The following is a 23,328-nucleotide window of genomic DNA, read 5'->3' on the forward strand; positions in this document are numbered from 1 at the left end:
ACTTAAAAATCTCTGAACAAAAGTGTGTTCAAAAAGTGTAACACGTCGACAATAGAAGTGTGTTCAGATTGTACTAAGCACATTGGGCGCTCAGATATATTCGTTGGCGAACGTACATTAATTCCCTTCCATTACGTCTCTTTGACCTGTTAACCTGTTTTAAATGGTTTATATCATCAACAATCATTTGTGCTTTTATTTCACAAAACCGGACAAGTGCGAGTCGGACTCGCCCACCGAGGGTTCTGTACTTTTTAGTATTTGTTGTTATAGCGGCAACATATATAATAGCATAGAAGTAGCATCCTATAGAAGTGGTGTGCGCGTGCCTCCGTGAGGGACAAAACATACGCAATGCGACAATATTAAAAACACGTTTTAACATTCCTGACAATATACCAAAAACAATCTACGTAATTCGGTCGGGTTATTTGTCGCCCACCATAGCCCATACTAACAAAAAGGTGGGGAACAAACAAAAAGTGAGACTGTGACAAGGACAAGCAATAGTACCGCTTTCTCTGCTACTCCTACTGAAAGTTCTATAAGTGTATCTCGTTCGGTCATTTGGCCACTCCCCCGTGTCTTCTCTATATTATTGTACCTCTATGTATAATAGGGTCTTAGTAATAGGGTCCCGTTTTTATCCTTTGGGTACGAAACCCTAAAAATTTAATCATAGAAACACGCTTTTAAGGCCCAGGCACTGTGCCTTGCATTGCACTCTACTCTTATCTAGTATATAATTCTATATACCTATTATAACTAGGTACGTAGTTTATGCTTGATATGACTGTACAATTTCTACAGACTTACCTCCGTCTCCATCTTCAGGTCAACTTGATCGGCATAAGATTGCATTGTCACGAAAAACACGTAAGTATGCTAAATTTTAGCTCAACCGTGTATCCTAAGTAAGAAGTACCTACCTATAGAAGATTTATAAAAAAAATAGTTCCTGGAGGCCATTATTTTTTTAGCCATATGACATTTGAGCATATTAAGAAAACTGCGACTTAAAAAAATATGCAAAACCTTTTATGTCGCACTATTGATACATAGACCAATAAGGATTAGGCAACTAACTAACTACTTAGTTCATTCAAACGAATAAAGTAAACAACTATTTACAATTAAATCACCAATAAGTGCATTCATGCACCTAAATGTTCAGTCATTACATTAAAATAAATTTTCTTATCAAAATATTGGCGAGGACATTGCATTAGTTGCATCAAATGTCATGCTGAACAGGATTCGCGGGGGTCATCGTTGGCCGCTAATGTGTTTCACAACCTAACCCCTGACTGCCTATACATTCACACAATATTATATACTAGGCTGTGTGCCCGTGTCTATTATAATTTGACCCGTGGATGTAAGACAGCAAACAGCCAGAGATCAGACGCATATAATGGTCTGACTGTACTGTTTTGATGAGTAAGCTTTCTAAATAACACCGTAGAGTCTCCGACTGTTTTGTGCAACTCTGCCCTAGTGTGGACCGGTTGATGCAACAGTAAATTAAGCATGATTTACTATAGCATATATATTAAATTAAATTTGCACGTCATCGGTGCACACTCACTGCATTTGCACATTAATTTAGCATTTATGATTACCTACTTATAATCATTATACGGGGTGGAACATATCCAGACACTGAGCTGAAACAATACAAAATGAGAAATATCTGTTGAATGAAGCCCCTCTTTATGGAACGAAGCATGTCGAACAATTTCGGACTTAAGATGATACATTAGAGGTAGTAATTTATATAGGTAGGTAATTTTTCCATACAAACGTTCTCGATATTTTCCTTTCTGGATTTTGGCCCTAGATGGGTAATTTTTTATATGAATTCAATATTACCAGTATCTGTGTATGTACGTTTTCCTTTTTTTTAATATTCTTGCTTTTATAAGAACTAGGTTCAAAGAGCGCTATAAATGGGCAAATAAATGCTCCGTAAACGATTGTACAGTAGGCGTCTGCGTAGCATACAAAATCGACAACAATAAACGCAAAAATCAAAACGGACAGACAGATAATTTTGGAGATTTCCAACGCTGATAATTTAAAAGAAACGTCGCGTTTCTGCCCACAAATGGTGTTCTTGGATAGTTAAATTATAAGGAATCCTGTACTACATAGTAAATGTGTAGTGTTTATGAGTATTGAATTGAGCATTTCATATTCATGAGTACCTATTGAATTAAAAATATACTAATTGCAAAGGATTATTCTATTTAAGTACCAGTATTCCCAGTTTGCTCATTTTAAGCTCTAAAAATGATATAGGGTGTAATCGGGTAATTGCGAAAGGAAAAACACAAAAAAGTGACGTATTATTCCGAAACGAGACTCTTATAACGGAATCTCTCACGTCGCTACACTAAGTGACATTCCATTTCCAACTGCAGCTGCAATACTGTTTTTTTACTATGGAAACGCGTCGCTGTCATTGTCAATTTCCATAGAAAATGAACAGTATTGCAGCTGCAGTTGGAAATGGAATGTCACTTTAACGATCATGAATATCATGATATGCGTTTACGCTACGCAACGAAGATCCGATACGGCAAAATGATACAAGTGGACCCAGCTAAGGATTTTCACTTTGGCTGCACACAACACTCACGACATCCGATGGTTTGTGACAGAATGTTTTTGAAGTGAAAACTTCTTTAGCGGCGCTGTGCACTTTTTGTGATGGGGAATAAATGTTAAACTCGCGACAGGTCACGTGACCGTAAGATTCGTAAGACGTAAGACGGACACGTGACGATTTACATTAAGAAACTTACTTACCTGTACATACGAGTATATCCAGGAACAAAGGCTTGGAATCTGGTAGAGGTAACATCTTGCCTCTCTTGCCTTGATTGAAGTTATATAGCGGTTTTTCTTCTCCAATGGTCAAGCTTTTGGTAATAAGTACCTACACTGTTAGTTTAACCAATAGTCTTTATAGCCTATTTGCTGAAAGTTTGCTGATTATATTCTTAACATACACAAATACATAAGCGCGATGTAAGTAATAATGTTACTTATTATTACGAAATTTTTCACACATGGCTTTTGCGGAACTGACAGGTATGACATGTGACATTGCTCGTTCTTCTTGTAATAGAACCGGCGTTTTATCCTTCTGGAAAAAAGGTTAGGTAGAATAGATTTATTACTCCGGTAAAGTCAGACCAAGAATAGTCTGCAGCAGATTTAATAGCCCACGCAATGAAAGTGTTATTTTAAATGTCACACTTCTATGAAATTATGACGTATAAATGACACATGCAATGCGTGGGCTATCAAATCCGCTGCAGACTTTTTTTGGTCCGACTCTAAAATAAAAAGCACGGCTTACATTTATTTTATTTACTACTTAATAAATACTTAGCCTTTAAATTAATCAAGGGTAGGTATTTTGTGATCATATATGTTGTTATTCTTATCGCTGTTCATATCAGTTCAATACCAACCTAAGGCCTTTATATGGTTCACCATCAATCTGTGTGTGCAAATTCATGCAGTCAAATGGTTATATTTTAAATAAAAGACCTATCTCCAATCTCCTGCCTTGATGGAAAATTGATAATTTTATTATGCATACATACAATACATGCATTTCTGTTCGAAAGTATACGCACTACTAATTTCTATTTATAAGGACAAGCGTGCTCAAACGCGGCGACGATTGTTCAGTGCACGGTGCATTAAAATGTGCGGCATAAGTCACCGGGATGCAGCGCGGGTCGCTCGAAGTTCATAGGTAAAGGAGCCGGTATATAAACCCTATGCGGTGTCACCCACCACATATTCGTGCTGCCCGTGAGTGCATCCAGACTTGCATTACAATGGTGAGTGACGTTATTTTAGACATACGTTAGTTGACATCTGTTGAAGTTTGGGTGGAAAAATGGAAAGAAAAAGTAGATAAGTTGAGTGTAATGTATTTCTCTCGCCAATTTTATGCTGAAGTTGGTTAGATAGTATATATCATTTGGCCAATGTCTGCTTCACGAACATTTATCATAGTTGACTAACTTTAGGGGTTTCAAATACTTTGCAGCTGTAGGAAAAAAAAATAATGGTATGGCTGCCACAGATGTAGATATAGTTACCTATTAATATGCATGAAAAAGTAATTTACTAGAGTATTTACACGCATGTCTATTAATTTCACTATAGCGTCTTTCGAAAAAAAAGCAGAATAAACCTTTTATGTGGAATATGAAACTTTCTAAAGTTCGCAATGATGAGGGATACACAGGGGAGATCATTTTAGATTTATTTAATTAAATTAAGCCACTTTACTTCTTCCGAGTCCATTTACTACCTCATTAGACATTGTTATTGCTTAAAATAAAAAATGCAACTTTTGAGTCTAAAAATGTTGACTGATCATGAAGATCTTTTAAGTACCTTGTCAATATTTTTTCGGTGAAACAAGACTAGGTACGTTATAAAACGCCGAAATACAACATCAGAGAAGATCCCTTGAATAAGTACATTAAAAAAACCAATCTTAGTTGCAGACTTCTCAACCCCCAGCCTCTACTCAAACCCTGCACGTCCGACCTCTAAACCACTAGCCTGTGCCCCTTCGCTAACCCTTGAACCCCTCTATTAAATCAACCCCTAATAACTTAAACCCCCAACCCCTCATATCCCCGATTCCTCAGCTCCCAACCCTCCAACTCCTCAGTCGCCGACCCCTCAAACCTCGACTCGTCATTGTCGTCAACCCCCTACCCCCAACCTCAGACCCCACACCATGGTCTAAGATCCCATGATCCCGTTTGTATGGACGACCTTCACCAATCTGTCTGACGGATGAAACTATGAAAATATGAAATAAAATATGTTCCAGAACATAAATAAATAGGGTTGCCTAAAGAAATATGGTCAAAAATTTGTTTCGCCAAATTTCACCGATTTGTCTGACGAACGAAATAAGTTTCAATGGAAAGTATACAACTTGTACAATATAAATCAACTAGGTTGCCTATCTTTTTCTAGTCACTATTATGTGGTTGCCGTGTTTAAAGAGGTGATTTTATATCGATAATTGCACTCATCTGTCTGACGCTTGAATTATACATCAAAATGATGGTAATTTTATTGCAAATACAATGGTATAGGGTTGCCTGCGAAAATCTGGTCACAAATAAGGGTTGCGTAAGGCGTTTAATTAAAATAAGAAGGGAAGACTTTTAGCGATAACTCATAAACGGCTTAACTGATCAAGTTTGTTTTAATTTTATTTGATTTAGTTTTATAAGCACTATTTTTACGATTTTTTCATATTTTTTGGACAGATGGTACAAAAGTTAGAAGGAAAAACCTTTTTTTTTTCTTTCTGAACGATTATTTCCGAAATGATTCACTTTATCAAGAAATGATGTTTAGAGACCCCTATTTATTTTGAAAGGCCTATCCAACGGTACCCCACACTATAAGGTTGAAACGGTAAAAAAATTGTCACACACAATTTGTTTCTTTCAAAGCGATTATTTCCAAAAATATTCACTTTATCAAAAAATGTTCTTCTATTCATTTTGAAAGACCTTTCCAACAACATCCCACATCTTTGGGTTGCCTCGAAAACAAAATTCTCACGTACATTTTGTTTCTTTCGATGCTATTATTTCCTAAAATATTCGCTTTGTCAAAAAAAAAATTGTTGAAGAACCCTAAACGAAAAAAAAAAGAAAAAAATGTAAATGACCTTTTTTTCGCGTCAACCCTATAGTGTGATATGTCGTTAGATAGGTCTTTTCAAATAAATACGATGTTTGGAAAACATTTTTTGATAAAGTGAATATTTTAGGAAATAATCGCCTCGAACGAAACAAAATGTACGTGAGGATTTTTTTTTTCGTGGCAACCCTATGATGTGGGATGTTGTTAGAAAGGTCTTTCAAAATGAATAGGGGTTCTAAAAGAACATTTTTTGATAAAGTGGATATTTTCGGAAATAATCGCTTTGAAAGAAACAAAATGCGAGTGACAATTTTTTTATCGATTCAACCTTATAGTGTGGGATGTCGTTGGATAGGCCTTTCTAAATACATAGGGGTCTTTAAACAACATTTCTTGATAAAGTGAATCATTTCGGAAATAATCGTTTAGAAAAAAAAAGAAGGTTTTTCCTTCTAACTTTTGAACCATCTGTCCAAAAAATATGAAAAAAATCATGAAAATAGTGCTTATAAAACTAAATCAAATAAAATTAAAACAAACTTGATCAGTTAAGCCGTTTATGAGTTATCGCTAAAAGTCTTCCCTTCAAATTTTAATCAAAAGCCTGGCAACCCTTATTTGTGACCGGATTTTCGCAGGCAACCCTATACCATTGTATTTTGCAATAAAATTACCATCATTTTGATGTATAATTCAAGCGTCAGACAGATGAGTGCAATTATCGATATAAATTCACCTCTTTAAACACGGCAACCACATAATAGTGACCGGAAAAAGATAGGCAACCTAGTTGATTTATATTGTACAAGTTGTATACTTTCCATTGAACCTTATTTCGTTCGTCAGACAAATCGGTGAAATTTGCCGAAAAAAATTTTTTTTCAATAATTTATTAGAAATAGGCTTGACCATTTTTCTTTAGGCAACCCTATTTATTTATGTTCTGGAACATATTTTCTTTCATATTTTCATAGTTTCATCCGTCAGACAAATTGGTGAAGGTCGGCTATATGGGGTATCTCCTACTACCACCGCCTTCACCTCTCACTTGACTCTTTTCGATTTTCGGATTATAATATTTAATTGGATTTGAATTTAAAAGCAAAATTCATATTCCATACGAATTTGTAAAAGCCATTAACTCCATGTACCTACTTAATATTTAAAAAATCGATATCCCAAAAATAAACGGCCTTTCCATAGCTGCGGTTAATATGCCTACCTCGAATTAAGGATGACTCACGCTAAATTAGGCCGGGGCCGAGCTTTCCGGCGCTTCGTTTTCTATGGAAAGTACCACGTGATCACCGATCAGCCGTCATAGAAAATGACATATCGGATGCCTCGGCCCGGGCACGGCGGTCCGGTCTAGCGTAAGTCATCCTTTATGCAAGTAAAAATATTTTCTATGACATATCCAGAGAGGAAAATGGGAAGTACGTGGGTATTAAGAAGCGGTCGCGCGTAGTCGTCTATTATCCTCTTAAGGGTTTAAAATACTGGCTGTTTACAGACAACTACTAATAGGTATGTATCAATATAAGTACATACTTTCTCAAATTTTTTTGAAAAAAGATTGTATCTGCATAAAAATCCTGAACACATGTGGTTGTATAAACATTTGCTAAACATAAACGGATGCAAAATAAGAAAGATCCTTGTCAATCCTCGCCTGTCCTATACCTCTTCATTCCGTGCCATTCCGACATTCTCTCCTGTCACGTTCCATGAGAGATATGACGCGTTTACGTGACCCTTCGGCTCACCGAGACGCTGTCGTAAAACATGTTACATGACAGAATTGACAACGCCATAAATTTAGCTTGCAAATAAGTTTCCGACTTTTGTTGCACTTCGTATTTCGCAAAAATTACAAATACGCTATATTATGTGATGATTTAAAATAAGATGGGTCTGTATTAAAATTTTTACGTCAAAATCCTGCAGCATTGCTTCTAATTTTTCTGGCCTAGATTACTTGAGCATTTCGCGGTTAATAAAAAATTGCCAAAATTTGTCATATAATTATGCTTCAAAATAAAATGTCAAAAACTTCATATGCCCTATGAATTCGCCGACGCAGCTAGTGTTGATGCGGGCGGGCGATGTATCAATATGTTCTTGATGGATTACATTTCTGTCGTTGTGGCATAACTGTCGCGATTAGAACATTCAATCCGTCACTCATTTTATCAAAGATGGACGGTTACTGTGTCCATGTCATCCTTACACTAACGCTACTCCGGTGGCTTTCTGAATATCTCCATTTGCCTTAACCCTGACCGGTCACAGGGTTAGTAACCTCAATGGTAACGTGAAAAGTATGATATTTTTACAACCAATACCTAATAACCTATGTTGTGTACAATAAAGTGATTACTAATACTACTACTACTAATACCAGTTATATTCGTTATCTATACAAATGACCTTATACAATTTATCACGAAAGAAATACCGGATATCAACTTAGTAGTTTTTGCGGACGACACTAATGCCATTGTAAACTCTACTTCGCTGGAAGATCTAAATAATAAGGCAAATCGAGCGCTAGAATTATTTCATAACTGGTTCAGTTGCAACAAATTGAAGGTGAATCCAGGTAAGACCAGTGCAATACTCCTTAGGTCTACTGTTAGGCAAAATGACATGCTGGATCTGACATTTTGTGGTAAAAATATAGAAAATGTTACCAATGTTAAGTTTCTTGGTATCCATATTGACGATCTACTTACCTGGAAGAATGAACTTGCAAGTATAGAGGCTTCCATCAGCTCGGCTTGCTATGTTCTGCGTAGCTTACGGGACGTAGTTGATCGTAAGCATCTAAAAATGGTTTATCAAGCACTGGTTGAGTCAAAGCTTCGCTATAGTGTTAAATTTTGGGGAAATAGCTATGACTATAATAGGCATAAAGCCTTTGTAATTCAGAAGCGAGCGATAAGGACCATAGTGCGAATTTCACAACCTGAGTCATGCAAGGAACATTTCAAAAAGATGGGAATACTAACCGTTCCGTTTTTGTACATTCTATTGCTCCTTACTGACCTGGTTAAAAACCTAGGAGAATACGAAACCTCTGAAGAAAGACAAATGCGGGAGAAAACCAGAAGGAAATACCTACATTGTAAGTTGCAGCCGAATTTAAAAGTAGTGAGTCATTGCGCACACTACCAGGGTGTACAACTGTACAACAAACTTCCTGGTGAGTGGAAGAACATTACTAGCCCGAATATTTTTAAAAATAGATTAATAGATTATGTATTAAATTGTTTAATATCAGTAATTGTTTTAATTAACATATAAAACATAACAACTGTTTTAAAGTATATTTTCTTTCATTGACATAATAGAGACGAAGTTAGTATTGTATTGCTTAGTGTAAAGATAAATGCCAAGATAAGATGCCTGATAGCCATAATATTAAATTGAATATTATTTACAACCAACACACACATTATGACTACACACACACACAAATAAAAGAGTTGGCGTAGTAAATAAGCACTGAAATTCGCATCCACATCGAGTTTTCCCTAAAAAATTACCTTAACGCGCTTCTCTTAACAATAAAGTCGCGTCAAGATCATTTTGAACACCTCTCCCGCTAAGCAACTATTGCTGCTGACTGTACATACTTGTTATTTCCTAAATATTCTCCGTAAGTTTCCGAGTAAACCGCGGTTTCGACACTCCTCTAAATTGGCTAGCATTGTTCGTGAACGCAAACGGTAAAGTTCATCTTCCGGCATGTGCATTTTGTGCATTTCCTGGTGCATGGCACGGAAATCGCTAGCATGGAGGATTTCGTCACCGCATTGTACAAGAGATGTGACGGAGCAAATGTGCTTATTATGGCACTATTCATGATGTCTGCGTTAGGAATGATGACTCAATTTCAATAGTTATAACTAGTTATAAGAAACATTATATAATACCTTTTTGAATTGGTACATGTATGGCTAATCAAATAAACGCAGCACATACTTATATGAGAATACGAGTAATAATAAATCGTTTAAAAGTAACATCGAAACTGAAAATAGTAACTTTAATGGTAATTTAACACAGAGGTATAACCTATAATACACCAATAGGTAGCGCTTCATCATGTGACAACAAAGTTTCTTTTTAATAAACTTGTAGGTTAATGGAGTTTTTAAACTTTTTTTTCTCTTTTGGACTCTTGAATTATACACATTACCCATTACCTCTTTTTGATAATGATTATACATGTTATCTATTTCTGTACGGATATGATGGTCGTATTTGTCTACGTGACAGCGTGATAAAACGGTGTCCGTCTCTTTCTATCCCGCAGAGTTAAAAAGTGACAGTTGTTTTATCACGTGGATAAATGTGGATAAAGCGATCCATAATAGGCTTGCTGATGTGGATTCATACGTCAAAATTTATAGTTCCGTTGCTGAGGGTCTGCCTATATATTATGGCCTATACAAAATCCTTGCGCAAATGCAACACCTACGTGCAAACAGGTTTTTGCTCGCAAATAGCTATCAGGCATCTTATCTTGGCATTTATCTTTACTAAGCAAATACAGTATTAACTTCGTCTCTATTTGTAACTCAATACTCGATAGCTTAGCTACCGACTTAGGTCCTATCTAAGTATGTTTACAAAGTATGTATTTACATGGTACCTACTACGTGGGTCCAAAAAGCATTTTACTAGTAAGCAATATTAAACACGGATTACTTAAGACATAAAAATATCATAACCAAGAACCTCACGTTAGTGGTTTTAATTTATGTAATGATCTTATAAACATACGGCTTTATTTTATCTTTGTAAAAAAATATAGCAATATAAATTAAATAAAGCAAAACAATTTATATTTTCACGATGTTGAACGACATTTTTTGATTTCATAATAATGTATCCATGTACCTTTTAATAGAAATAACAATTATAATAACAGGTAGGCACGGGAAAGTTGACTTATAATTATTTCATGCCATTCAACATTGTTGTAAAACCGCATTTCTTAATTATTGGGCTTAGTTTAGATCTGAAAAATTTGACAGGGCTAATTTTGTATTTGTATTATAGTCGCACCAATAAAAGTCTGCAGCGGATTTAATAGCCCACGCAGTGGAAGTGTTATTTATACGTCATAATTTCATAGAAGTTTGATGTTTAAAATGACACTTGCACTGCGTGGGCTATCAAAATCGCTGCAGACTTTTTACGGTCTAACTATACCTAATAAAGGATGACTCACGCTAGACCGGGTGTGCCCGGGCCGGCGCGTCCGACCTGTCATTTTCTACGACGGCTGGTTGATGGTTGTGCATGTGGTGCTTTCCATAGAAAATGAAGCCCCGGAAGCTCCGGCCCAGCCCCGTGAGTCATCCTTAATACTTGTACTTTAGGTGTTTAATATTTTAACTAAGCTATGTTTATTCCAAATGAACTGTTAGTCTTGTGTTCAGATCTCTGCAGTATTGCTGACGCTGGTGGTTGCCGTGGTGGCGCAACAGCCGAAACAGCCGCCGACCGCCGAGCCGATTCCGATCCTCCGTTTCGAGACTGACGGACCCAATGTAGACGGGACTTATAAATGGGCGTATGTATATTACATTTCTTCACGTAACATAACATACAGGGTGTTTAGTGCATCGTTTGCCAAATGAGACGGCAGATAGGTTGAGTCATTTGCTATCTTCTAAGGCCTAGAAAATTTAAAATATTTTTTTTTTCATTTCTATAACAGTTTTTCGTAAATTTTAAATTTTTAGTTGCGTAGTAGTAAAAAAAACCATGGCCAATTTTGTTTTTATAGGCATGAGAAGATAGCAAATGACTCAAGCTATCTGCCGTTTTAATTTGGCAAACGATGTACCAAACACCCTGTATAGTGAATAATTTTTATTGTTTACCGCCATACTTCTTTCTATTTAAAGCCAACCACTGACTAACGGCCGCCGGACGATATCAGCCTGACAGTTAGAAAAAAAATTTGACAGTTCCGAACAACTGACCGGCCGATATCGTCCGGCGGACCGTTAGTCAGTGGTCGGCTTCATGCTTTTCGTACGCACAGATTTAAAGGTGACCCGTGAGAAGCTTTCCTTTGGTCAGTCCATCGCAAATATTGCAACGAGGTTATTACTTACTTACCTATTAAATTAATAATCATCAAATATATATTTATTGACCCAAAACAGAAACATAATAATAACAGCATAGGTACCTTCAGATCCACAGCGCAGGCTTCGTCACCCTAGGTTTCGTCAAAATAAAATGTTTACTTTCACATATGTCATCCGCAACAGGCATCGTCAAAATTAAAAGGAAATTGGTCATTACAAAACACATAATAACAAGCCATAAACCTATATCTTAATCCAGTAAGTACCCGGCACAAACGTCCCCAACATACCAGCCGCGTTCCTACTTACCTATACTGCCTTACCTACTTACCTGTGAGTTTTAAATAGGTAATTACAATTTTACGTTAACGATCCCTTTACTTATTGTAGCTACGAGACGGGCAACGAGATCACCGCCGAAGAATCTGGTTACGTGAAGAACTTCGGCAAGGGCGAGCCCGAGGAGGTGCAGGTTGCCGAAGGGAAGTTCAGCTACAAGTCGCCCGAGGGACAGCTCATATCTCTCACCTACATCGCCGACGAAAACGGCTTCCAGCCACAGGTTGGTAATTTTGCCTCTTAAGTAATCTTTGTTTACCGTTTTGACTTCATATTAAATTTACGTGTTTTGAGTAGAAGAGTACCTACCACAACCAATTACTCGTAGCCTGTACCTACGAAGGTACTCTGTGAATATACAGGCTGTCTTAAGCCACTGGACAAACCTTGTAATCCCACGTAGGGTTATCTTATCTTATCTTATCTTATTGTTTTCGGGGGCCCTTACGGATACACTTCGACCCATAGGGATCTTTTGTGCAATTGCCCCCTAGAAAAGATCCGTCAACTACTCAAGAGCTTTTCCCACGACCACGTAGGGTTACTTCTCAGGAATGCTCTAACGTTCATATTTTATTAATTAGAACAAAAGATAAAAAAATAAATTTTCAAACAAAAGTTATTTTCAATAATCGACAACAAAAAGAAACACACTGTAGGTATAAACATTCAATAATTATTAATTAAAATTGTTGATGTATTGTTATTATTTTTGCTTGTATGTTAATTCAATGTTGACATGTAAAAGTACCCTTGTGGCCTATTTGCTGAATAAATGTTGAAGTTGAAGTTGATTCGCAGTGCTTTTGACAATTTGTTCGAAAATATGCGGCAATGATGACATTTTTTAAAAGTCAGAATCTTATTAGTGTCATAAATAAAAAAGATAATCAAAAAGGTCGAAGAAGGTTTCATACTATTTATTACCTCAGTAGCTACTAACACATACAGGCTGCTCCGAAGTAAAAAATAGTAATTTGTTAATTTCTTCGTAACCGATACATTATGTACATTTCGGCTGTGTTTGGCTAGGGACATCCTGTATACAGTTGTTGTGTTCCTGATGGTGGTTAAGGTGATGAATAGAGAATAGATGATCTTTCGAGAAGCTTGTCTAATCCAAATAATAATAATAATGTACTTCTTCTTATCTTATCTGTCAACACAATGCACTATAAAATAATCGGTAACGCACACAGTGCAACATCTTTAAATTCGCAAACCATTTTTTTTACACAAAATAGGCAAACTTATCATAATTATAAACCCATCGGTACGTATAATCCGGCGTGTGAATTTTGCTTGACCTGACGAGTGGCATCACTAGGTGTGTCACTAGCGTGGGATATTTCCAATTGCTAGAAATATTACTTTACTTATACATCTAGGTATTTTTATCTCGTTTTGCCTACTCAAACTAAACTTAAAGAGTTACTGGAGTCCTAAGAATAATTAATTTAATTTCTACAAGTATGCCAAGGTACCTTATTTTACGGAGTCGTATGAGTAGGTCGTATAATAAGTTTTAAATGTTCATTGCGTAAGTTAAACACTAAATACTAATGGTATATACAAAAATACATTATAAGTCGTTATTAAGTATTTAAGATTAAATTATTTTCCTAATTAATCGGCTAGTCAATTTACATATAAAGGTAAATTACCTACTCGAATAGTAAATGGCATGTGTTCGCTCTTCATTTCGAGGCTGGTATACCAGGTGTGGCCAAATATGAGCAAAAAATTTAACTGTAGACTGTACTCCTCATACTGACCAACATTTGTTCAGCGACTTTTAAAAATAACTTGTGGTTTGATTTTTAATACACTTTAAAGTTTATTCTAAGACGCAATGTGTTGCGAATTTTGTTATGTTTAAGGCGTGACTAGCAACGTCAATCACAATGATATGGCGTGGCGATGACGTCCATTGAAGGTAATATTTATTTTGTATGAGAAATAAAGAGTCTATACTTCATAATTCTTGTTGTGAATTTCTGCTATTTACATCAGAAATAAATATTATCTCTATCTATCTAATTTTTAAAAGTTGTTGAACAAAATTGTCACCGTCAGTACAATCTATGTTTTAATTATTTGCTCGTGTTATTAGGTCAGGAAATGAATGCTCAAAAAACGTTGTAGAGGGAAATGCGAGGAACACAATTTTTGACTCCGTAACTTTGTTTGGACTAGTTAGGAGGTGAACATATCAAAAGTCCCTGGCCGTAGCCCCGGTGCTGGGGGGTAGAGGGGGGAAAGAAGGTCGAATTTTTTGGTTTTTCATTGATATCTTGGAAACTTTGCGTCTTAGCGACATGACTACTAAGACAAACTGAAAGCTGATAAAATTAGTTACAAGTTTTATCCAGTAAAGTTTTTCGATATCTTGAATAGTTTTTGAGATACCCGCTCTTGAAAGTTTATTTAGGGATTTTAATTTTATCTTGATATCTACATCAGTGAAGCTGTTAAGCCGTATTTGGTATCATTTTCGTGTAAATCGAGGGTGTTGACTTCATTTATGGTATCACATTGACACTATTTCGAAGTAAAACCAAAATTATAAAAAATATATATTTTTAAATCCCTCTTCACGCTTAAACCGCTGAACCAATTTCGTTTAAATTTGGTATAGAAATAGTTTCAGTCTCGACACAGGACATAAGATAGTTTTTATAACCAAAAGCATCTTTTGAGGGTGTGAAAAGTGGGGTGGAAGTTTGTATGGGGAATCAATAACCGCTGAACCGGTTTAGATGAAATTTAGGATGGTATACATCTGTGATTTAGATGAAAATGATACCAAACATGACTTCAAACCTTACCTTAAGCAGTATTAACCTCAGGAATCCAGTTTCGTCGACGAAGTTGAATTCCCCCCATACTCCATTTCACAACTTTAAAGGGTGATTATTGAGATAAAAAGTATCTTACGTCCTGTCTTGGGACTTGAAATATCTGTATACCAAATTTCAATTAAATCGGTTGAGCGGTTTAAGCGTGAAGAGGAAATTTGAAAAAAAGGTATTTGTTTAAAGTTTATATGTTTTTTCTTAGGAATGGTATCAATGTGATACCAAAAATGAATTCAGCACCCCCGATTTATACGAAAATGATACCAAACTCGGCGTAGCAGCTTCACTAATGTAGATATCAAGATAAAATTTAAAGCCCTAAATAAACTTTCAAGAGCGGATATCTCAAAAACTATTCAAGATATCGAAAAACTTGACTGAATAAAACTTGTAACAAATTTTATCAGCTTTCGGTTTCTCTTAGTAGTCATGTCGCTAAGACGCAAAGTTTCCAAGATATCAATGAAATACCAAAACATTCGACCTTCTTTCCCCCCTCTACCCCCCAGCACCGGGGCTACGGCCGGGGACTTTTGATATGTTCACCTCCTAACTAGTCCAAACAAAGTTACGGAGTCAAAAATTGTGTTCCTAGCGTTTCCCTCTATAACTTCTTATTGCTTGGCCTATATAGGCCACACCCGGTATATTCAAAAATGTTTATAGTTAGTCGTGGCACGGACACATTGTTCATATTATAATTATTCGGTACCTACTCACAATACAAGTCTGACCGAGCTTAGGTACCTACTTTACTTTTACTATTGTTAATACATTTTTTATTTAGGTATTTATTATAGGCACAGTGGCAATGGAACACTAGCAACATTTTAATGAATCCTATTGTCAAAAAAAATGTTGACACGAGTTTTCATAAATTGCATTGACTTATGATTTTTTTGAACTCGCGAGCTTTCGATGAACCAGATAATTTTAAAACAAAATAGGTATTTTACTTAGTATTCTCTAGACTGAGGTATAATCAGATCAGCTGTAATTGTGTAATAATACCTAAAATTAAAATACGTGTTCTCAACACCTGTTAAAGTTCGCGATGCAACGCCCGCGGAGGCATCCTTGACACGTTTTCTCCTGGGATCATCGCAACGCTAACCATACGAGGCAGAAACAATGTTACATGTCGATATATTTTACCGCTTTTAGCACATTGACCAGAGATGTTCGCAGAATCGGACACTGGACTGACTAGTTCGTGTGATTCGTTAAGTACGATTTACACATTCATTGTTCTTTATTCTTGGCGGAGCGTAAATAATAATTACTTGGTGTAAAACCTAAATCTGCGTGAAAGTAACATGCTTGCTTACTTAATTAATTATTTAAAACAAAAACCAATAAGTAGTAAAGGAAATTAGGCGTTGTTATGATAAGACGAAACGTCACTTTCCAATTCTGACTGCATTGTCGAGCCGCATGGCTGCTGTCGACTGTAGGTATTGATATTTCCCGCGGCAATGCAGTTGAGATATACCTAACGTATCCTTTAATACATTGTTACTAAATAGTTTATGGGGTTATTTCAACTTTTTAATTAACTATTATATTCAATATGAAGAAATGCAGTGTATTAGTAAGAAATACAAGCTTTGTATTTTTTTAAAGTTCGACGTCGTAGGTGAATTCCATGATAAATCGTACACAAATATAGATGAGTGTTAAGGTAAAAATTAAAAGTGGTCTCATGATAACCATGTTGCAACCTGTTAGACAAAATCGAATAGGTATCGTTCCAATCGATACGTCGAGTGTAAGTCGTACTTTACAGCTGCACCACGACAACCACAAGCCATTGAAATTTAATTAAGCTTAACAGGCGTATCCAAATAAATGATCATCGGAATCACTTTTTCATGTAAAGTAGTAGCATAAAAGTTTTGCTTGACCTCGGGACTGAAATCATCTTAAATCTAGACAATAAGTGTCATTGACCTAGTCGGCTATAGATTCGACTTTTATGTAAATTTGCAAGTTTTTAAAATGATACCAACTTTGCAAAAAATCAATGTAAAATACAAATCATTTATTATCTATTAATATTTACAATCAATATAGGTCTTACTATAAGTTACCTACGTAAGTAATTCAGGATAATGGTAAGTAGATATGTGAATGTATGATTGTATGTGTAGATGTGTGTGTAGATATGTGTATGTTAGGATTTAGTAAGTGCCACACCACTACAAATCGTCGGCAATTCCATGCTTTCCACACTTGTTTCACGAATATACATTGCGATTACCATATGTATCAGAGATCGTAGAAGGATAGATTTAGTCATTGTTTTATGATAACTCACAACGTAACCTTTCCTTAAAATGAATTTGCGGTTAGGTGTTTCATAACATTCTTAGGTCATTTTACTTACGACTGTGTAAAGTATGTAATGTTTTGTATATTTAAATAATGTTATAGCTAATACAAGACATGTTGTTTTGCACATAGATATACGTGTAGGTACTTAAGATTGGTAGAGCTAGTGCTGATGTAATTGATGATGCATCTTCGCCTATTCATGCCCATTTTAGGTACCCATCGGCTCGATTCGGGAAATGAATATGGGTCCGATTCGGATTTTGAAATATACATCTATTGGATATCTTTTAGACATCACCAAGATACGATAACGATGTTTAAGATCTAACCTGTCAAATTTGACATTTGCGCGATTCTGGAGATACTGTTGAACGATTTCCACAGGATATGACTTAGAGATCCAATTCACGTCTAATATATATCTTACTCTATCTAACGTAAAAGTGACATTGGTTGCCCGAATTGCGATGCAAAAGAGAACTACCTAGTTAATATCTAAACTATAACGTATTTAGAATGGATCTAGTACGTGTCGTCGCTTGTGAATATCTTGAAGTTCGAATACGGCAGTTAGATATTAACTAGATACGATATAGTAAAGATATGTGACGTTCCACGGCAAAAGGCACCTTATGGCGGCTGGCAATTATGTCGCATAGCGCTGCAATAATATTGGAGGGGCGTTAATAATAGCGTAAGCGCCAACCGCCATAAAGTACCTTTACCCCTTTACACATATCACTCACATATCTTTACTATATAGTATCTAGTTAATCTCTAATGCATTTCCCGAATCGCGCCGCATGTATCTTTGGTACAACATTTACGGGTACCTACGCGCAAATCATGCCATACGATATTCATGAGAACTTAAGGTGGTTAATGTAATCTTAACTGTAAGGATATCAAACAAAAATATACCTTCATTTAACTGTAAACTATATCATTTTACAACAATTATGTAAACAAAATTATACTGTTTATTAAATTCAACATCATCAACATCAACATTTATTCAGCAAATAGGCCACAAGGGCACTTTTACACGTCAACATTGAATTTACATAAAAGCAAAAATAATAACATCAACAATTTTATAAAATAAAACTAACAATTCAATCTAACGTATTACAATTACTAAGAGATGTATATGGTCTCTTAATGTCGAATTACATACAAAATACGGATAAAAAAACACACACAAAATTACTAACATAAGTGTTTTATGATATGATACGATATGTATATGGCCTATTTTATTTACGAATATAATAATTGATACATTGGGCTATATTCATGACAAATTAGGCTTGTATTGAGACAGTGTCGGTTGGCTGACAAAACTCGCACCTTGTCAGGCAATCACGCCAACGACGTAGGACATAAATATTGTTGTTATCAAGAAAAATCTGCACTCTGCAGTGTGAAGACAGATATAATACTTTATAAATGTCAAGTTCGCAATTTAAACTCTTCCACTTATTTGAGTTTTTTTGTGAATAAAGAACATTATATAAAATTGTGTTCACAAATTGTATACAAAACCGTGTGTCCTATAATGCTCGCAGCATTACCACGCTGGATGACCCTCTTTAGGTTACCGTGTAGCGCGTGTGTTCCTGTAATTCATTCATTCATTCATTCATTTATTTATTTCTATAACAATATGATATTGTGTTAGAAAAATCTTACAAACTAATACATGCACATAATTAAAATTATACAATAACAGCGGGACCGGACATGTCAATAGAACAAACAACTACAACATTAAATTGTAACAACTATGTACCATGGTTTGCAATTAATGACTTATGATTACGACCATTTTTTGTCATTACAAATGCAATGAAAAGTTAGCACGGACCAGCTCTATCGGTGTTTGAAAATTAAGTATTAAAAGGCCCACTGATTATAAAAGTGACATTCCATTTCCAACTGCAGCTGCAATACTGTTCATTTTACTATGGAAACGCGTCGCTGTCATTGTCAATTTCCATAGTAAAATGAACAGTATTGCAGCTGCAGTTGGAAATGGAATGTCACTCTAAAGTTCGCCGGACGATATCAGCCTGTCAGTTAAACGCAAAATTTGACAGCTCCGAACACCTGACAGGCTGATATCGTCCGGCGAACGGGTAATCTGTGGGCCCCTTTACATACAAAACATGGTCTAGCCTAGACGAACATAAGAAGATTTCAGAATAATGTAAATAACGTAAAGAACGTAGGATATTCGAAGAGCGCGGGTGTGTGAGTTGGTAAACCGCCGGCAAATGTCGCTGCAAAATATCAAACGCCGACCCGTGACCTATACGGCCGTTGCTGCAAGTCCGATCTGCCTGCTTTTAGGGTTCCGTACCCAGAGGGTAAAAACGGGACCCTATTACTAAGACTCCGCTGTCCGTCCGTCCGTCCATCTGTCTGTCACCAGGCTGTATCTCATGAACCGTGATAGGCAGTTAAAATTTTCACAGATGATGTATTTCTGTTGCCGCTAGAACAACAAATACTAAAAACAGAATATAATAAATATTTAATTGAGGCTCCCATACAACAAACGTGATTTTTTTGCCGTTTTTTGCTTAATGGTACGGAACCCTTCGTGTGCGAGTCCGACTCGCACTTGGCCGGTTTTTTATATCATTTGGTAGACATTAGGTACGGCTCGTGTGGTGCTGTGTGGTTATACCAGCCTACGGAGGCGGGCATATTCTTATGAAGTTATTCATAAAGGTATGTCAACTCTAAGCCGTTGATAATAGTTTGTCCCTATATCTTCCATTTTCATATTTGTGTTTGTTAGAAAGATACAAAATTTAACAAAGATTTATTGTTTTATAAATAAGGGGGTTTATGTAGGTTAAAATATATTCTGTCCTGAAACGCCGCCAATAAAGCGCGCGGCGGAACACCCCAGGGGAAGTTCGTGGAAGTCGGAAGTACCCACTGAGCTTCTCCCGGGCCAGTGGGATCCATAAGGGATTCCCCTTGGGCCATACAAAAAGGTCATATTCTGACAGGGCCAATTCATACCTGTCAACGATCAATTCTTACTTTGTTTCTGTGGCCCTAGTGAAAAAGGGTACAAGTCTCGCGCAGCTTAGGTGTAAAAGGGCATAAGTGTTACTTGGAACTTACGTCCCTTTACGACTGCGTTGTCCGATACTTGTACCCTTATTCACTAGGGTCACAGGTTTGTTCTTGCCTATAAAGTATTTCTTCAACGTTGCTGGGTACTCTCGTAATAGACTTGACAGACGTTGGTCAGTTTGACGGTTGAGCCATTTCACCAAATGTCACACAAGGTCAAAATTGAAATACGCAACTGTCGCTGTCAGTATTGCAATTCAATTATCATTTAAATTGTGTTTGACAAGAGTGCACATCCAAGAGTGCCAATGTGAGGACTTCCTTTTCATTTTGGCTGCGATGGATCTCTGAATTGTTCGTTTTTTGTTAGGTTTAAATTTAGCTAGGGTAGATTATGGTCCTTCGTTAGTTTTTTTTTTTCAATTTATTAATTATTATAAGAATTAGGAGCGAGAACTAAAATTTTAAAACTTTCTAACCTTTCATCAAAGCTTATAACTTCTAACTCTTATAATAATCAAAAAACTGTGGTCAATATACATTATTGTCTAAAAACATTTTAAATAATGTTCATTGATATACAGCGAAAAAAATTAAGACTACGTTTGTATGGAGAATTATAATTTTATAAATTGATCTAATTTTGACCTCACTCGCAGCCTCGGAACGCATCTCACTTGAAACAATATATTTGGTAGGTACGTATCTACAAGACAATAAATATTAATGTTTTTAAAATTAAAACGGCTTTTTTGTTAAAATGATAGACATACATTAAAGAGCCATGCTCCATATTTTCCGTCAAGAATTTCAAAACAATACGACTATAGCGTAAAATATTTTATTTTTATTTATTGAACAATAAGCAAATTAATGTACGTTATTATTATTACAAGACCCATCGTGGGCAAAACCTTAAGGAGGTTTGTGTGCCGATGGGGAGTTCGAGAAAATAACACGATAATATACATATCTATCTTAAACTAATTAAAATTCTTAATATATGTAACTAAAGTCGTTAGATTGTAACAAGTGCGTCTTGATAACTTTTTTATATTTTTTCCGTATTTTATTTAGATATTCGCAATTCGTCAGTCGAGATGCCCCATTATCACCTGTCGTAACCTATTGGCAAACTGTCCGTTATGTAAATCGAATAGGTTAATTTAAATTGTATCTGCTATAAATCAGTGGCAGATGGTGACAATAATGGGAACTAATTTCAAATTTGTTTTGTAACCGGCTCTTTAAGCGGTGGGTAAGGCTGATCTGTCACCTATTGCATTAAGTGTGAATATAATAGGTATGCAGAAATGTGTGATTTTAATTTTGAAAAGTGTAATCTGACCTTTAATGAACTCTTACGTCCCACAAACCTTGTTAAATACACCCCCACCGTACCGGTAAAATATTTTGGCACAGATCGCACCATTCAGCTACACCCTAAACTATTTTAATAAACTACAATAATATGCGGTAACTTCTTAAAGTGTTTTTTTTTTTGTTTTTGTCTTAGTGACCCTACCTATCAAACCCGGGGCGGGGCGGGTTCAAAGATTTATTCATGAGTTATGGTTGTTTTTAATTCTTTGGTATGGATCACCTGCTTTTTAGGCAATGTCACTACTACGACGACACATGAGAAAATGACCAACTGATATCGGCCAACTGAAATATGAGAATATGACCAACTGATATCGGCACATGTCTAATTTAATAGCTCGGCCTTGAAATGACAATTTATCACAAAAGTCGCGATAACTGTCAAATACCATCCCAATTTTGAGTCTACTTTACAGCCTCGCAAAAAGGAGTAGAAATTAAAAAGTGGCAACACTGTAGTGTCATCCCTTTCAAACCAATTGATATAAGAAAACGGGACGACTCTACAGTGTTGCCACTTTTTGATATCTACTCTTTTTTGCCAGGCTGTACCTAAGTAAACCAGTAAGACTATAATTAGTTTCTGTACATAAATAAAGTCAATCACCATATTTTTAATGAATTTTTTAATGTTTCCAGGGTGAGCACCTCCCGACCCCGCCGCCGATCCCGCCAGCCATACAAAAGGCCCTGGATTTTCTGAAGACCTTACCACCAACCCCGGCCTCAACTAACCTACAGCCTCAGTACCAAGCGGCGCCTTTCAGGAGATTCTGAACTAGCATTTACATTCCATCGCATAGACTAAAATGTATATTATTAATGTGAGTGTAAGGTATGTTCCGCTCATACAAAATTATTGTCTGGTTAGGGCGCTGGGAGCCGATTTTTGATTTTCGACGACTCTATTTCGTGTATTTCGTTCAATAATATCTCCACTACTAGGCATTTAAATTCTACTAATAGAATTGAAGTTGAATGGTCAATACCACTAGATTGTCAATTTCTGTCGCTCGTAATTCAAAAATAAGCATTTTACCGTTTTCCACCGATTTTCGAGTGACGAAGTCAAGTGGTACCGTTTGCAACTACTACCGCAATTACTGCAATTACTACCGCGAATGTCAAAATCGATATTTTTTCGTCCGGTATTTCGAAATTTGCGGCAGCAAAGCAGTCGACAGCAATGCTGGTGCAACCTGAATCCGAATGGAACTTTAACGAGTCGAATAGTTCCAGTTCCTAAAATAAAGAAGAGAAACGGGGCTTAAAAATATTAAAATTAGGATTGCAAAATTTACATTACATTATTGCATCATTATGGTTTTCGGTGATATTTACAATAGTATTGGAAAACAATCAAAATTGTATGAGCGGAATACAGGGTGATAGCGTAACAATGCCGTCTGACGTCGGATGATTCGTTTTTTACAATCGCCCATACTGTTAACTGTACATCGGTGGCTTTTGTAATAAGGTCCACCGATGTACAGTTTGGAGTA

General features: G+C 36.2%; 1 protein-coding gene across 1 annotated transcript; it reads left to right on the forward strand.

Annotated features, from left to right (window-relative positions):
- Positions 1 to 3,815: 3,815 nt before the first annotated feature.
- On the forward strand, positions 3,816 to 22,646 carry LOC134666056 (endocuticle structural glycoprotein ABD-4-like). The gene is made up of 4 exons (XM_063523168.1): positions 3,816 to 3,860; positions 11,160 to 11,293; positions 12,210 to 12,381; positions 22,466 to 22,646. The coding sequence occupies exons 1-4, from the start codon at positions 3,858 to 3,860 to the stop codon at positions 22,601 to 22,603; spliced, it is 447 nt and encodes a 148-aa protein (XP_063379238.1). The 5' UTR covers positions 3,816 to 3,857; the 3' UTR covers positions 22,604 to 22,646.
- The last annotated feature ends 682 nt before the right edge of the window (positions 22,647 to 23,328 follow it).

The sequence above is a fragment of the Cydia fagiglandana genome, chromosome 7 (assembly GCF_963556715.1).
Source record: "Cydia fagiglandana chromosome 7, ilCydFagi1.1, whole genome shotgun sequence".
NCBI classification, from domain to species: Eukaryota; Metazoa; Arthropoda; class Insecta; order Lepidoptera; family Tortricidae; genus Cydia; species Cydia fagiglandana.